Here is a 17,491-nt window from a genome sequence, read left to right as displayed (position 1 = left end):
ATGTGCCCATGTGCTGTGCCATTTTCTTTCTTTTTAATAATGTTAAGTTTATTCACCAGAAAAACCTACAGAAGTTATGTGTGTTCTTTGAGGGAAGGGAGGGAAATGCAAACAGAACAGATGGGTGTAAAGCAGAAAGTGTCTGGGCTTCCCCTGCCCTTAGGGAGAACAAGAGTTTGCTGTGTACCTTTTGAAATTCTTTTTCTTTAGAAATATTTTTAGTGTGAGTTCTCTTTACATGTTTGACTGTTTATTCATGTGTATATATTTATTCTGTTGTTCAGTTGCTAAGTTGTTTCTGACTGTTTGTGACTCCATGGACTGCAGTACACCAGGCTTCCCTGTCCTCCCCATCACTTGGAGTTTGCTCAAATTCATGTCCGTTGACTTGGTGATGCTATCTAACCGTCTCATCCTCTGCCACCTTCTTCTCCTTTTGCCTTCAGTCTTTCCCAGCATCAGGGTCTTTTCCAGTGAATTGGGTCTTCACATCAGGTGGCCAAAGTATTGGAGCTTTAGCTTAACATCAGTCCTTCCAATGAATATTCAGAGTTGATTTCCTTTAAGATCGACTGGTTTGATCTTGCTGTTGTCCAAGGGAGTCTCAAGAGTCCTCCAGCACCACAATTCGAAAGCATCAATTCTTCAGTGCTCAGACTTACTTTATGGTACAACTCTCACATTTGTACCATGACTACTGGAAAAACCATAGCTTTGATCATACAGAATTTTGTTGGCAAAATGATGCCTTTACCTTTTAATGGGCTGTCCAGGTTTGCCATAGCTTTTTTCCCAAGGAACAAGTGTCTTTTAATTTCATGGCTGCAGTGAAATTTAATTTAATGCACTGTCCACAGTGATTTTGGAGCCCAAGAAAATAAAGTCTGTTACTGTTTCCACTTTTTCCCCTTATATTTGCCATGAAGTGATGCCATGAACTTAATTTTTTGAATATTGAGTTTCAAGTCAGCTTTTTCACTCTCCTCTTTTACCTTCATCAAGAGACTGTTTAGTTCCTCTTCGCTTTCTGCCATTAGAGTGATGTCATCAGCATATTGATAGATTTCCCGGCAATCTTAATTCCAACTTGTAATTCATCCATCCCAGCATTTCGTGTGATGTTCTCTGCATATTAGTTAAATAAGCAAGGTGACAATATACAACCTTGTCGTATTCCTTTCCCAATTTTGAACCAGTCTGTTGTTCCATGTCTGGTTCTTACTGGCGCTTCTGCACACATACAGTTCAATACAAATTACTTTGCAAATTGTTCTGTGCCTTTTTTTTTTTAACATATGTATAGTATTTATTTGGAGACACTTGTATTTATTTAAGCTCTGCCCTTTTCCAGGCAGAATTGGAGGTTGCTCTTTGTTTTACAGAGAACTCTGTAGCAACTCTCAGTGCTAGGTTGAAGTTGTGTTAAAACTCAAGGTAGGCTGTGCTTGTGAGCGGCTTTGTCCTACAGATGTTCTGACAAAGGCAGTGAGAATCTCAAGGCAAGAGTCTTCCCAGACTGATGCTGTTTCTCAGAAGCAACTGCTTAGTGGGTTGTTTTTCTTTTAAGGAATGAGGCTTTATCATGGTTGTCTTGGTATAAAATGTGGTATTTGTGAAACTGCATATACATTTTCGTTTACCATAATGAAAGCAGAAGTTGTGTAGTTAATATATATAAACTCACCACTTTAGTGTTTTTTTTCCCCCTGCCCCCACAGCATTCCCAGAGAAACATCACCTTATTTGGCTAATCTTCTTTTGGGTTTGCTTCAGAGAAACCAAAAAGATAGAATGGACTTTGGTAAGTAATATTTTCAAATTTTGTATCTGGTTTATAATTTTGTGTATTTTGAAGAGTTTTTTTTTTCCTTAATTTATGTTTTATTGAAGTATTGTTGATATACAGTGTTGTGTTAGTATCTGGTATACAGCCAAGTGATTGAGTTATACACACACGCATATATATTCTTTTTCATTATGGTTTATCACAGGTTGTTGAATATAGTTTACTGTTATACAGTAGGACCTTATAGTTTATCCATTCTATGTATAATAGTTTACATCTGCTAATCCTCAACTCCCAGTCCCTCCCTACCCTCCTTTCCCCTCTTGGCAACCACATGAAAAACAATTTTTTTAAGATACTATAGAGGTTTCAGAGGAAAATGAAATTCATTTTTACTTTTCTATCTCTGTGTTTTCCCTTTTTACAGATTTTGTAAATGTATGGAAAGAATATAAATATTTAATCAATAATTTAGAAACTATTATCCTGTATTTCATTTCATTATTGGCCCATTTTTCTCATGGTTACTGGGCAATGTCCATTTCTTTCTCTGAAAGATAGAAATATTTACCAATTGCATGAACTAAAGTTCAATATCAGTTTCTACAGAAGTTTCAGAAAAGATATATCCAGATTATTTCATCCCACCCCCTATACAGAAATTGTTAGAACTACTTTCTACTGAGAACATTTACTGAGGCCATGAACTGAGTGCTTCAGAGAGTGAGGTCATTTAGACTAAATCTGAGTTAATCTCATTCCTGATCTTGTATTATCTGACAAACTTCCATGCTATGCTATTCTCCTTGTCCACTCTGTGCTATTTAGTAGCACATAATTTGGAGACCTAATGATAATTGAGATGGTCTTTGTGGGCTTTTAAAGAAATAATGAAATAAATTATACATACAGGAAAAAAGAGTAAAATAATAAACTTTCATGTACTCACCTACCTATTTATCTAATTAGCAGGTTTACTGTGTAGGTTTTATCCTTGGTGAATAGTTGAAGGAACTAAATCAAATTAATAACTTTAAAAAATGTGAAACCAGCTGTAGAAATGCTTCTTCTGGGATAGAAGGATGGAATTTACTGAACAAATCAGCTGCCTAAGACTTCCTGTCAGGACAGTTGACAGCTGTAGTTCACATATGTGCTTAGCGAGGGCCTGGCCGCGGTTCTCTGTGTTGTTGTCTGCTTGAAGACAGCCACACAAGAGGACAGATCCACTTTAGTCGTCTTCGTGGTACTGTGTTAGTAATGGGCATTTGGAGAATTCACAGCCATTATTTTAAAATTTTCATTGATTCAGAATTACTTACAATTTGATGATTTTTATAGATGATTTATAAAAATAGCATGCTGTTACACTGAAAGGAAATTGTGCCTGTATAAAGAAGGTAATAATAATTATGAGCTTCCTTGGTGGCTCAGTGGTAAAGAATCTGCCTGCTAATACAGGAGACCTGGGTTCGATCCCTGGGTTGGGAAGATCCCCTGGAGAAGGAAATGGCAACCCACCCTAGTGTTCTTGCCTGAGAAATCTCATGGACAGAGGAGCCTGGCGGGGTCTATGGGGTTGCAAAAGAGAGTTGGACATGACTTAGCAACTAAACAACAACATTAATAATTATATATGATTTCAAGGGTACTATGTTGACTACATCGACAAGATCAACCCGTCTGCCAAAATCAACGTCAGTTTAAAGGTTGCATTCTCATTTTCATTACAGAAGCATTTTTCAGCCATCCTTTCCTTGAGCAAGTTCCAGTAAAAAAATGTGAGTACCCACTTTTTACGTTTTTACTAAACAAGTAAATGCAACCATAAGGTAAAATTAGGATTTGGTTTCACAAAATTAATCTTTTATGTGCTTCTCAAGATTTCATTGGGCTTTTCTTAAATACTTATAGTTGTGTTTATTTAGTTCCAGTTCCATTTTTCCTTCTACATCCAATTTGAAATAGTTCAGTAATTGCTGTGTTGTTAGTTTCATCCCTGGGAGTATGTGGTTGTGAATTTTGGTCAGCACGAAGCTGTGGCGGTTGTGGCGGGTTTTCCAGTGGACGACTCATGTAGCTGCACTCAGCGGCCTCTCTTCCCTGGTGTTTCTCCGCAGCCTGCCCAGTCCCGGTGCCCGTGTATGCCGGCTCTGCCTCTGGAGGCTCCTATGGCAGCTCTCCGTCCTGTCGTTTCGCCTCTCCACCGGTAAGTCCTGGGGTTTTTAGAAGTTACGGTAGAGTGTGCTAGTGCGTCTGCTCACAGACAAAGCTGCAGATATATTATGGGTGTTCTCTTTATGTGTGGAGTTTTCTAGTGTGGCTGAGGCCTGAGCAGGGAGCCCTGTTGCTGAGGATCTCGGTTTGGAATCTGCCCCTACCTAGATGTGCACACTTAAGCAGAACACGGTACCTCTCAGGGCTGCCTTCCTCTGAACCAGGAACACAGTGCTCTCACCTTCTCATGCTCAGTAAGGTTGGGAAGGGTTTCACTGTGACAGATAGATAGGTAGCTTTGTGTTTATCTTATGAATTATTTATTATTTATTTTATGACTAAACATCAATCTGGAGAGTTAGTACACACAAAACTCCAGTGGTAGGGGAGTGCCCTTTGGGCCTGAGACCCTGTCATCATGGCGACAGACCCTGTGAGCTGCTCCTCTGCAGCCCCCTCCCTCCAGTCTCAGTGGTTCTTCCTGGTCCTGAGAACTTTCCTCCTGCTTTGCTCCTCTGGGTCTTGCCTTTCCCTCTTCTGTGCTTTCCTGGACTTCCCCCCACATCTCTCTTGCTGCCTGAGAGTTGTGACCTTGAAACTTTTCACAAGTCAAAGTCCAGAGACCATTGTGTCAGCCTCTTCGGGCATTTTTCAGATTGGCCTGCAGACACGCATTTCTTGACTTCTGCTGGCAGTGGGGCTGGGGAGCTGCACAGGAAGCTGGCTGGTGGTTAGCAGCCTGCTACTCAAGAGTCTGGGCTTGGACATGTCCACGTTCGTGACTCGCCATGTTGCCTGTGACAGGTGACTCAGTCTCTCTGAGCCTAAGTAAAGTGAGCATAAGTTACGTGCTTCATGGCATTTTTAAGGATAAAGAGGAAAAGCACTGACCGCACTGCCCGGCATACAGTAATACTCAGGCAGTGGCAGGTGCTGTTATTCCTGTTTTCCAGGGAGACCCTATGGCCCCTGGTAAAGGCAGAGGCTGGAGCAGCCTGTGGCACATGACTGAGCCCTAACACTGGCAAAGCCCTTCTGCACAGCCTGCCGACTCAGACCAAATAGAAAGGCAGAGGGCTAAGAAGACTTACGTTATATTCCCATGAATTTAAAGACTTAAGAGGGAAAAAAAGTGTCGTATATCTCCTGTTTCAGTCTGGAATAAAGAAAAACACTGAATCTAGAGTGAGTGGGAAGAGTCTGAGGAAGTACACTGTCAGGGAGAGACTGCAGACTGTGGCCCTGCTGCTTGCTCCTGTAACCTGCTGGGCAGGTCAGCTCCTCATTCGTAACATAGGCCTGGTTACCCTCTGGTTGCAGGGTGGGTGGTGGTATGTGGTGGGTACATGATGACTGTAGCTGCTGTGATGGAGTATGTACATGATGCAAGGTGACACGGGGTGTGGAGAGCACAGCGTGTGCTGGAGGGGGCGGGGCAGGGGAGGACCTGGGTGTAGGGAGGCCTGCAGGGTGGTTGGAAAACCGTGGGAGGAGACAGAGAGGGGTCACCAGGGGAACACAGTAGGAGAGTGCTTTGACAGGACACAGCGTATTGGGTTTTTGTTGGATGAGACGTGTTGAAAGGGAGAGCAAATGAGGAGTGCTTGGGCTGCTGGAAGAGCAGACCAGGGAGAAGACGTGGTGGGGAAGGGAGGCGTAGTTATTATAAATGCTCAGAACTTCGCGTGTGCGTGCCAAGTCGCTTCAGTCATGTCTGACTCTTTGCAGCCCTATGGACTGTAGCCTGCCAGGCTCTTCTGTCCTTGGGATTCTCCAGGCAAGGATGCTGGAGTGGGTTACCATGCCTTCCTCCAGGGATCTTCCCGACCCAGGGGTTGAGTCTCTTATGTCTCCTACACTGAACCCACGGATTGAGTTTCTTATATCTCCTGCATTAGCAGGTGGGTTCTTTACCACTAGCACCACCTGAGAAGCTCCAGAACTTTGGTGGAAAAACCTTTTTTTAGAAGACCTTTATGAAGAGCTCATGCTTGAAGTGAAAATAACAAATCTGGAAATAAAAAGGAGAGCAGGAATGTTTCTGTATAATTTCCAATTAGAGATTAGAAAGTGGAGTGATCTGATAGGCCTTGTGTCAACATAATCCGCAACAGTGAGGTGACATCCTGCATGCACTCCTTCCCTCCTGGGGCTGGGCTGGACTCCTGTACTGAGGGGGATGCAGGCAGGCACGCCCGTGTGACAGTCTGTTCTTTACATTCTCCCAAAATACCCAGCTGCTACTTTACTCCAGAGAAGTCTTTGAAAGGTGAAAAACAAAAACTGGAACAAAAAATTTCAAATATTTCTGTTAGATCTGATACTGGCTATAAGCTAAATGCTATGTAGATAATACTTCTTAAATATCTACTCTTTTAATTAAATGTCTTTAATGCCCACTTTGTGTGAAGTTTTGGTTGATACCAGTGACAGGGCAGGTCCCTTTGTTGAGCAGCTCTGGGTTTGGTTGTGTGGAGGAGAGGCCGGTGGAGCAGCCTGTGGGAGGCAGATGCCTCATGCCTCTTCTTGCTTGTGGGACTGGAGATGAGGCCATGACATCAGACTGAGAGCTTGCAGAGACCCTCAGCAGAGACATTGAGCTAAGTTTTGAATTTGTAAGAGTGGTAATGTAAGCAGAGGAATCCCCATGGAGCCATGACCTGTTGCAGCAGTCTGTAGCCCACCATGGCCACGTATGTTTGTTAGAATTAAGTGATTTGCAGATTCAACTAGGTAGTCTTCCTGGCTACATGTCACATGTTCATAACCAGCTATAACTGATGGCCGCCATGCTGTACAGAGCTGAACCCTCTGGCGTTGCAGGAAGCACTGTGGGACAGGCTCCTCTCATGGCCCAGCCTGAGGGTGCAGAGAACAAGGTGAGGTGCTGGGGGGCGAGTGGAGCCGGGGTGGGGCCAGTCTGCGTCCTGGCAGAATCTGGGCTATAAGCAGAGCAGGCTGTGTGTGCTGAGACATTTGAGTGGCTTTAAGTGGAGGTGTGACCTGATCCACTGTGTGTTTTAGCAAATAAATTCCTCTGTAAGCAGGTGGGGGATTGGATGGAAGATCAGAAGAGAGGCCTCTCTCCCCAAAGCAAAGAGAACAGCCTGTGACCATTGCACTGTTTTGGGGTTTGCTTTGTTTGTTTTTGAGAATGAGGGCCTGAACTAAGTCAGCAGTAGGAAAGGGAAGGACAAGGGGCCAGGAAGAGCAGGATGAGGAATCTGCAGTGCTTAGAGATTGCTTGAATTTGGGACCTAAGGGAAGAGGAAAGTCTTGATGGGGCCTGAGTGTTGTGAGTTGATGGAGCCACTTAGAGGGGGAGCACAAGAATGATGCACTGTGATGTGCAGGCCCAGGGGCAGATCTGAGCTCAGGAGTCAGCACTCTGCAGGGGTAGTTGATATAGGAAGGCGATAGTGGGCCCCAGGTGGGTGTAAACTGTGAGGGTTGGAGGCCAGGGTGGCACTGGGGAAACTCATACTCCACCGGTCTCCTTAGAGGGGCAAAAGAGACTGAGAAGTAGAAAGGGAAACAGAGAGCAGGGTCCCTGAATGGAGGGCTGGGGGCCCAGTGTCTGGGAAGCAGAGTCCAGTACCTGAAGGAGTAGCAGAGGGTCCACAGACCTGGCAGTGGAATCATTGGAAAGCTTAGTAAAGGCAGTTTCATTGGAGGGTTGAAGGCAGAAAGAGGCTTGTGGTGAGTAAAGTGATACTTTAGGAGAAGGAAGTGGCAACCCACTCCAATATTCTTGCCTGGAAAATCCCATGGACAGAGGAGCCTTGTAGGCTACAGTCCATGGGGTTTCGAGGAGTCGGACATGACTGAGTGACTTCACTTTTCACTTTCATGCATTGGAGAAGGAAATGGCAACCCACTCCAGTGATCTTGCCTGGAGAATCCCGGGGACGGAGGAGCCTGGTGGGCTGCCATCTGTGGGGTTGTACAGAGTTGGACACAACTGAAGTGACTTAGCAGCAGCAGCAGCAAGTGATACTTTGGAGGTGAGGAATTTGAGTCAGTGAAAACTAAAATTTCAAGAAACATTGTTAAGTGAAGAAGGGAGATAAGATGATAATTGAGAGAGTTATATTGATTTGAGATGTGAAGAAATTAAACATGTTTGTGTGCAGAGGGGAAAGCAGAGGGGAGTTGATCAGGTTCCTTGAAGAGGGAAGAGAATTAGTGGAAGATGACCTTTGAACCTGAGAAGCATCTCTTCCACACAGGTGGCTGTGGATGAAGGTAATTTTATAAATAGCAAAGGGAGACATTGAGAGAGTCCCTGCCTGGGGAGCAAGGGCACAGGGAAGAATTGGTGGAGTTAGGTGCTTGGAACCTGGCCCGCTCACCTGTTCTCTCTTCTGAGTTTTGTTTGTTTATGTATGAAATGGATATCAGAATAGGGCTGGAGTTAGATAATACATGGAAAGCTCTTAACAGGGCCCAGTGGCAAGCTCAGTGCAAAGCCCGTGGTGAGTGCTCTGTAATGTTACTTCCTCCAACTTCCACTCTGTTTGTAACCTTGAAGCATAAGTGCTCTTCAAAAAGTGATAAGAGAATTTATATCATGTATATGTCACACACACACACACAGAGAGAAGTGATAAGGAGATTTGAGACTGGTTTCACTGTGCAGTGACATTCGAAGAAATAGTAGTGGTTTAAAACTGGGCTTTACAGAGCATTTTGTAGTATTTTTCTTAAATAGAAACAAAGGTTAAACAGGGTAATGGGGACCTAACACAGTAAGTTACGAAGTTCATTGTTTTAGGAGACTGTTGTATGATGAAGATATTCGGTTAAAGTTGTGACTACTGTGTCCTTGAACTAGGCAAGTGCCAAGAGGAATATAGCTACTTGTGCCCAAGGATCTATTCAATATATTCATACGCTTTTCTTCCCTTATGGTCCCATCTTCCACAAATCCCTTACAGGTGTATCTTCCACAAATCAACTCCTTCCCCTGACAAAAAAGAAAACAAAGGGAACACACCCAAACCTGTAAGGCTTTCTAAATCTTTTTTTCTGGAAGTGTTAGTTATTCCCTGTGCTTATACACAGTTATCCTTACTGATTTAGTTACTTTTTTGTATAACATAGTCTCTGGCTTTTCCCTTTTTTTTTTTTTTTTGGCTTTTCCCTTTTAGAATTTTTCTTCATTGGAGATTGAAAACTGTGTGCAGAATGTCATTCAAGTCCCTGGACATTTTGTTTTAGTCATTAGGTAAGCAGATATTGAGTATCTGCTTTGCTAGGCCATGAGCTGAAGCGAGGATGGGACATGATACAGATTCACAGCGGACCTTTCAGGGGAGGCAGACCTGTGCACGTGATAAGAGGTGTGATGTGTTTTAAGTATCACTTTTGGGAAACATTTTAGATGGTGTTATGCAAACACACCTTAAACTGTGCATCTCTAAGGGAAAGGTTTTCCAAAGAGATTTTTAAAATCTTCAATGAAATTGAACTCTGTGCCACTTTCATGCAAAAAATATTCCTTAGTCTAATGGCTGTTCTGACTTGCATTTTATTGAGGCCACTTTTAATTTTATGTTATTAATTTTAGTCCCTTCCAGATATGCAGCATATTCAGGAAGAAAACTTATCCTCCCCACCATTGGGTCCTCCCAACTATCTCCAGGTGTCCAAAGATTCTGCCAGTACTAGTAGCAAGAACTCTTCTTGTGACACGGATGACTTTGTTTTGGTTCCACACAACATCTCGTCAGACCACTCATGTGAGAATCTTTTCTGCTTGTACACATTGTATTTCTGAATTTACTAGACTAGTATTTTTTAACCTTTATGTCACGCTCTTGTGTGTAGGACACCTTTCCAAATGGACATTTTATTTAGTTGATGAAATTCCCAGAACTATATGCCTACATTCCTGTGACAGTAACCTTGGATTCTGAAGGTAGATGGAAACTTTGCAGGAAATGACCTCAAATTCTGTTTGTATCCAAACAGAAAGGAGTGGAGAAGCCAGCAGAATGAGAAAGATTAAATTTAAGGAAAGAATCTAAAGGAAGACCTCTTTTGGAAAAAATCTGGGAGTCAAAGGTCTTACAAACAGTCTGGCTGTGCTTCAGGAGATGCTGGCCAGAGTTCAGGAATGAGCTTCATAAACACACAGGAAGGATGTTTTATAAAGGGAGCAGAATCCAGGCTGCCTGAATCCAAGGCAGGATTCTGTGGAGTAGTGCAGGGCACTGGGAGACCTACGAGAAGAGAAGTTAGAACCATAAAAAAGAAGGAACTAGGGTTTGGCTGCAGAGGAGTAGGATCAGAAGAGCTGGAAACTTAAAGACTTTAATGATTTAATAGTATCAGGTTGACTGTGTGCAGATGTAGGAAGCTGGAGAAGTCTGTGTCAAGAGGTCTCAGGATGTTTGTCAAATACATATTTAATAGCTGCTTACATTAGCCCCTTACTAGCTGTCATGAAGCTGCGACCTCAGACCAGACACACTTTAGGGCTGCTTGGCTGGGGCAGGGGAATCATGCATAGCATGTAATAGCAGGTGGCAGGTTCTGACCAGAGCACCGAGAGCTGGGAGTTGCCTTTAGAAATCATCCTGTATGGTGGTTTTACCTTACTGAAAAAGTAATTAAAAGTTTTAAATTGTGAAATATTTCAAACCAAATAATACAGCAGATACTCAAATGGTCCACCATGCTAATTTTATTTATGTCGCCATTTTGCCATGGATGTTTTAGATGTCTTTTTAAAGGTATTCAATGCTGTAGGTACAGACAGAGCACCTGGCCTCATTCTAATCTTGCCAGAGATATATTCTTCTTCTTGATTTATATTACAATTCTAATATGCCTGTATCTAAAAAAAAACAGTATTTTTTTGATGTTACAGTTTTAAGTAAATGTACAGTTTTAAGTAAACAAATAGAATATTTGTTTCTGTAGTTTGCTTTTTTATTCCTATTTTTGCTGTGTATCTAGATATATAGCTAGGTGTGTATCTAGTTCATTTTAACTTATGAATTTTATATTAAAAATAGTACAACTGAACCATAGTTTATCCGTCTCCCTACTGATTGTGACTTGGATCATTTCCATCTTTTTACTGTTCAGAATATGTGGTAACAGATGTCCTTGTGCCAGATTTCCTCCAGGTGGCTGTAGATGTGTACAACTTCAGCTCTGCAAAATGTTCGTACAAGCAAGTTGTAGCCTATAGCCGCTAGCAGCAGTGTCCTGTCATGCTGCCCCAGTAGTACCATGGTGCCTTCTAGAGATTTTCATTATTTTTTCCATATTTAACTTTACCTGAAACTCATTTGTATAGATGATAAGAGTTCTATCAGTTACCCCAGGATTATTTATTGAATGTTCTGTCTTTTCTTCATTTATATGCAATCCCAGACATGCCCCATCAGGCTTATATAAAGGGTTTGTTTCATTGTATGTGTGTAATATGGGGTCAGGTGAAGGTGAGGGGGCACCCAAGAATTCTGTGGAATCACCCAGGCTATTCTTGGCCCCTTTCCCACCATGTAGTTTAATTTTGACTTGAAAATGCTACAAAAAAGCCATTTGGGGATTTTGATTGGAATTGTGTTGATTCTCTAAGACGTGTTCAGTGACAGAATCTTTACAGTGTAGAGTGTAGGAGGGTTCCTTTCTCCCACACCCTGTCCAGCATTTTTGATGTGTAGTCTTGGTGATAGGAGCCTTCAGACTGGCGTGAAGTGATTACCTCACTGTGGTTTTGATTTGCATTTCTCTGATAACTAGCCACGTTGAGCACCTTTTCCTTTACCTGTTGGCCACCTGTATGTCTTCTTTGAACCTCTTTTACCTGTGCAACCATTGATCTTAAAAGTGATTATTGATGATACACCCGGATTAGTGCCTACCACATTCATGTTTTCTATTGTTGTTCTTGATCTGCCTTCCTGTTTGTCTTCTACTCTTTTTCTACCTTTTGTGGTTTTAATTGACCATTTATTAAGGTTCTGTTTTCTTTCCTTTCTTAGCATATCAGTTATACTTCTTTTTTATTTTTTTGAGTGGTTGATTTGTCTTAGATTTGCAGTATACATGTGTAACTAATCCATGTCAATTTTGAAATACACCATACCATTTATGAATATTGTGGGTATCTTATAATAACAAAATAACCCTAATTCCTTCCTCCCTGTATCTTTGTTGTCGTTAATTTCACTTATATATAAGCATACACAAGCATATATATATATATGTATACACATAGGGCATGGAGGGAAACACACATAACTGAGTACATCGTTGCTGTTGAACAAACTGTTACCTATTAGATCAGTTAAGAATAATCAAAATAAAAGTTTTCATTTTACTTTCACCTATTCCTTCTTCAGTGCTCTTCCTTACTTTGTGTAGGTTCAGTTTTCTGATCTATATTATTTTTCTTCTAAAGAACTTCTTACAAGGCAGATCTACTGGCAACAAGTCCCCTCAATTTTTGCTTGTCTGAGAGTCTATATTTCTCCTTCATTTTGGAGAATAATTTTGCAGGGTATGAAATCCTAAGTTGGTGGTTTATTTCTCTCAACACCTTAAGTATTTGGTTCCACTCTCTTTTGGTTTTTGAGGTTTCGGAGAAGTCTGTAATTCTGTTTTTATTCCTCTATAGGTGTTTCTCTCCTCTGGCTTCTTTCAGAATTTTTTCTTTATTTTTGGTTTTCTAGAATTTTAAAATGACATGCCAGTGTGTAGTTGTTTGGGGCATTTACCCTGCTGAGTGTCCTCTGAGCTTCCTAGATCTGGGGCTTGATGACTGACATTAATCTGGGGAAATTCTCATTGTTTCAGATAGTTCCTTCTGTTCCTCTCTCTCTTCTCCTACTGGAATCACCATTTTGCACATGTTACACCTTTTGCAGTTGTCCCACAAACCTTGGATATTCTGTTCTTTTTTTTTTAAGTCTTTATTTTTTGGTTTTCAAGGATTTTGTTGAAATAATCCTCTGGCTCAGAGATCCTTTCCTCAAACATGCCCAGTCTACTAATAAGCCTCCCAGAGACATTCTTCATTCCTGTTACAGTGTTTTTTATCTCTAGCATTTCTTCTTGATTCTTTCTTAGGATTTCCATCTCTGCTTTTATTCCCCATGTGTTCTTGTGTGCTGTCTGCTTTTTCCATTAGGGCCCTTAGTATATTAATCCATTCGGAGAAGGAAATGGCAGCCCACTCCAGTATTCTTGCAAGGGAAATGCCATGGACAGAGGAATCTGGTGGGCCACAGTTCCTATGGTCACAAAGAGTCGGACACGACTGAGAGCACACACACACATGATAATCATCATCATTTTAAATTCCGGATCTGGGGATCCCAGCATCCCTACTGTGTCTGGTTCTGATGCTCTGCCTCTTCAGGGTGTTTTTTTGCCTTTGATGTGGTTTGTACTTGTGTCTAGATAGCTGCATCTGACATATCGAGGGCTGGGGTGGGGTAGGTAAGTGCTGTCCACAGGCCGTTAGAGCTGTGGTTGTTACTGATGTGGTGAGGAGGAGGCAGCCCTGTGGTTAAGGCTCTGCCTTTCATGGAGCGTAGAGTCAGACATGGCTGAGCGACTTTCACACACTTTCATGGAGCCTGAGCCTTTGGTTTGTGAACTTCAGAGCTATTTCACCGTTTCTTCTCTTGTCTGAGGTGGGACAGGGTGGCTGGAGAGGCCTGGAGTTGGGGGTTCCCCATCTGCAGGTCATTGAGGCTCTGTGTTCAGCCCTAGCCGGTGAACTCGGGTTAGTACATGTCCCTTGGGGACTGGCCTTGTTCCACAGAAGCCTCCTCCCCCGCTCCAGGCAGGAAAGTATCTTTCTCCACATTTACTGTGGCAGTCTGCCTGGGCTCCCAGAGGTCAGTCTGACAGCCCTGTACTGCTCCTATGACTGCGTCTCGCTGGAGTTTTCAGCTTTCAGAGCTGTCTGCCCCGAGGCTCCAGCAAGTTGTCAGTTCTCATTCAGGTGTTCCTGCCCTGGCTCTGGTTTCGATAGTCGTTTCGGTTGATGAGTCCCTTCCCAGGGAAACCAGTCCTCTCTGTGTGTGCCTGTTTCTGCAGTCTTGGGGACATCTCTTCGCCCAGGGTCCTCCTGTTTCCTCTGGAGCCAAAAAGAGTTTTCACTTATCAAGATGGAAGGATGACTTCCAAGCTCCTTACATGTGAAATCAGGAACTGGAGGTCTCTGAAGGAAACATTTAAAACATCTGTACAACTTAACACTACTCATGTAACACATACCTGAGCATACTCCTGATTTTCTTAACCTTCTTTGTCTGATTTTTCATGTTTTTGTTGTATTGCTCTACTTTTAGGAAAGTTTCCTTAATGTTCTCTTGATGAAAAGTTAATAAGGACTGTTCTACTTGTTACCGGTCAAAGCACAATTATATAGGGGCTGTACATCAAATGACATGTTGCTAGCTACCCAATCCAGGTCTGCATGTAAAAAGTCAGTGGTGGGTTGTTGTGCTGACCCCTTACAAGATTAAGAGGGAAGGTTATTTCCTAAGGAGGTCTGGTTAATGCAGGTGCAAAATATCCACTAAAAGGAAGGGAGGAGACCCAAATGAGCAGAGAGAACTTTTGTTTAAATTTCTCTTGCCTTGCCATAAAATGTGAATTTTATTTCATTAATCTTCTATTGGGTTTTTTACTTATTATGCTCTCATCTTTTCAATTTTTAGAAGTTCTTTTTATCTCCCTCTCAGTATTGTTATTTTTGTTTCAAGATGCACTATTTTCTCTCTGAACACACTTTATACATTTTTAAACTTTTCCCTGTAAAATGTTTAGTTCTTTTTTTCCTCCAGTTTGTTTTAGAGTCTAGTTTTTCATTTAGATTCTTTCTTTGAATGTTTGGTGATGGTCACATGCTCATAATTTAGAATTAGCAGTTAAGATGTTATTTGAAAGCTTCGTGTGTGGCAGATCTTATGGACAGTGAGTCTACACTGGGTCATCAGTCTGAGTCATTGTCTCAGACAGCTTCCTTTTTGAGGGGCTGCTCAAATCCCCCAACAAAGACTCAGCCATTAGTTAGTTCAGTCGCTCAGTTGTGGCCGACTCTTTGCGACCCCATGAACCGCAGCACGCCAGGCCTCCCTGTCCGTCACCATCTCCCGGAGTCCACCCAAACCCATGTCCATCAAGTCGATGAAGTCATCCAACCATCTCATCCTCTGTCGTCCCCTTCTCCTCCTGCCCTCAGTCTTTCCCAGCATCAGGGGATTTTCCAATGAGTCAGCTCTTCGCATCAGGTGGCCAAAGTATTGGCTTCAACATCAGTCTTTCCAATGAACACCCAGTACTGATCTCCTTTAGGATGGGCTGGTTGGATCTCCTTGCAGTCCAAGGGACTTTCAAGAGTCTTCCCCAACACCACAGTTCAAAAGCATCAGTTCTTCAGCACTCAGCTTTCTTTATAGTCCAACTCTCACATCCATACATGATCACTGGAAAAACCATAGCCTTGACTAGACAGACCTTTGTTGGCAGAGTAATGTCTCTGCTTTTTAATATGCTGTCTAGGTTGGTCATAACTTTCCTTCCAAGGAGTAAGCATCTTTTAATTTCGTTGCTCCAATCACCATCTGCAGTGATTTTGGAGCCCAGAAAAATAAAGTCAGCCACTGTCCACTGTTTCCCCATCTATTTGCCATGAAGTGATAGGACCGGATGCCATGATCTTAGTTTTCTGAATGTTGAGCTTTAAGCCAACTTTTTCACTCTCCTCTTTCACTTTCATCAAGAGGCTCTTTAGTTAGCCATTAGGAATGTTCAATTAAATTTCCGAGTTTAAAGTCACTTGAAAGCATTCCCCTCTGGTAGTTATGTTACCGAGCTGATACATGATTAGGTTCCATCACTTCATTTTATTTTTAATTTCTAGGGATTGTTCTTTTCTTCTTAGTTTTGTTTCACAGTGATATATGATTCCAAACTCAAAGCTGCAAAATGGAGAGGTGAACTCCAGCTTCTAACCCTGTCCCCTCTGCCCTGTTTTCTCCATTACCCTTGGGCAACTGTTGTCTTTAAAACTGACTTCTTTGTGGCCCTCTCTATCCCCTTACCCTGACTTATTTTCCTTTTATACATCTTATCACTTCCTGCTACTGTTAACCTTTTTTCACTACTAGAGTGTAAGCTTCATGACAGCAGGGACAAAAATAAATGTATTGATATTCCTCAGTTGCATATAGGGCCATTCAAAGGGAGGATTGTGAGTATTTTTTTCCTTTTTGAGTATTTTGAAGTTACCATAGTTTATTTTTAAAAATTTATATTATTAGTCAACAGTACTATTTCATATCACCACATATGAATTATACCTTTGCAACCATGTAAAGGTCACACAGGGCAGTGTGATCTGATGGGTGTAGAGGTGGTAAGGGATGAGAGACCCTGTGTTCTGAGCTGCACTCTGTTCCCGTAGATGGGTGATGTCTGAGCATGAAGACTCCCTGTGGCATCTGTGTCCAGGAGGCCCAGCTTCATGACATCTTGTTCAGCCACCCATGCAAGACCCAGGAGAGTGTCATGCAGGAGTGGGGATGCTCCAGCGTTAGAGTGAACTGGACTCGGGGTGCAGGCAGCTGTACTAGAAGGTGACACACATGTTCTTAAGTCACCACACTCTGCAGAGTAGTTCAGTAAAGCCCACAGTGTTTATAGCAAATTGGGGTTAGGAGAACAACACCTAAAACCTTTGTCAGTGCCATGTGAAACGGAACATGGTAAAAACAGTAGCACAGATTTTGCACATATTAAATGGTGGAGAAATACATACTCATTGCAATAAGCATGACAGTTTACCTTGAAAAAACCTGATGTTGGCAGCCTGTGGGTTCAACTGGGTGCAGTGTTCCCTACTAGCTTATTGTTGCAAAATCACAACATAAGCAAATGGTAAATTTGTATTGTGACCAAATTGTTTCCTAATAGTCAAGTTGGAACAGTAAACACTTTTAAGCAGGTGGTTTAGCAAAACTGGTTGTATTTTTCTCTTTTTTTCTTCAGATGATATGCCAATCGGAACTGCTGGCAGACGTGCTTCTAATGAGTTCTTGGTGTGTGGAGGGTATGTCTGCATGTATTTCACTAAACATTTTTTCATATTTTTTGTGTGTTTGAGTGAAGTTACAGAACTCTATTCTTGATTCTAAAATGTATTTTGTTTCACAACGGTTTCTTTCTTTAAACATTTTTTAAAATTGTAAAAAAAAGAAATGAAAAATTGCTGTCTTAACTATTTTTCAGTTTGAGTTCAAAAACAGCATATTCACAGTGTTGTACAATAGGTCTCCATATATGGTCTCCACATGGATGTATGGTTATACATTATGTTGTTGTATTTAGATCTTTAATCTGTTTTTAGGTGGTTTTTGTATGTGGCATAAGAGAAGGTCCAGTTTCAATTTTGGCTGGTGGATATCTAGTTTTCCCAGCAGTATTTGCTGAAGAGACTCTCCTTTCTCCATTGAG

At 42.0% G+C, this 17,491-nt stretch overlaps 1 protein-coding gene across 5 annotated transcripts in view; it reads left to right on the top strand.

Annotated features, from left to right (window-relative positions):
- ULK2 (unc-51 like autophagy activating kinase 2) overlaps positions 1 to 17,491 on the top strand; it is a 56,351-nt gene that overhangs the window by 17,778 nt on the left and 21,082 nt on the right. For all 5 annotated transcript variants that reach the window (XM_065911217.1, XM_065911215.1, XM_065911214.1 and 2 more), the window contains 5 exons: positions 1,719 to 1,801; positions 3,520 to 3,567; positions 3,907 to 3,995; positions 9,573 to 9,744; positions 17,027 to 17,087. In XM_065911217.1, coding sequence (XP_065767289.1) covers positions 1,719 to 1,801; positions 3,520 to 3,567; positions 3,907 to 3,995; positions 9,573 to 9,744; positions 17,027 to 17,087 — 453 coding nt within the window. The remainder of the gene's footprint in view (positions 1 to 1,718; positions 1,802 to 3,519; positions 3,568 to 3,906; positions 3,996 to 9,572; positions 9,745 to 17,026; positions 17,088 to 17,491) is intronic.

Source organism: Muntiacus reevesi, chromosome 18 (genome assembly GCF_963930625.1).
Source record: "Muntiacus reevesi chromosome 18, mMunRee1.1, whole genome shotgun sequence".
NCBI classification, from domain to species: domain Eukaryota; kingdom Metazoa; phylum Chordata; class Mammalia; order Artiodactyla; family Cervidae; genus Muntiacus; species Muntiacus reevesi.
The sequence above is the reverse complement of the archived record's forward strand: the minus strand, read 5'-3'. Positions and strand labels throughout refer to the sequence as shown.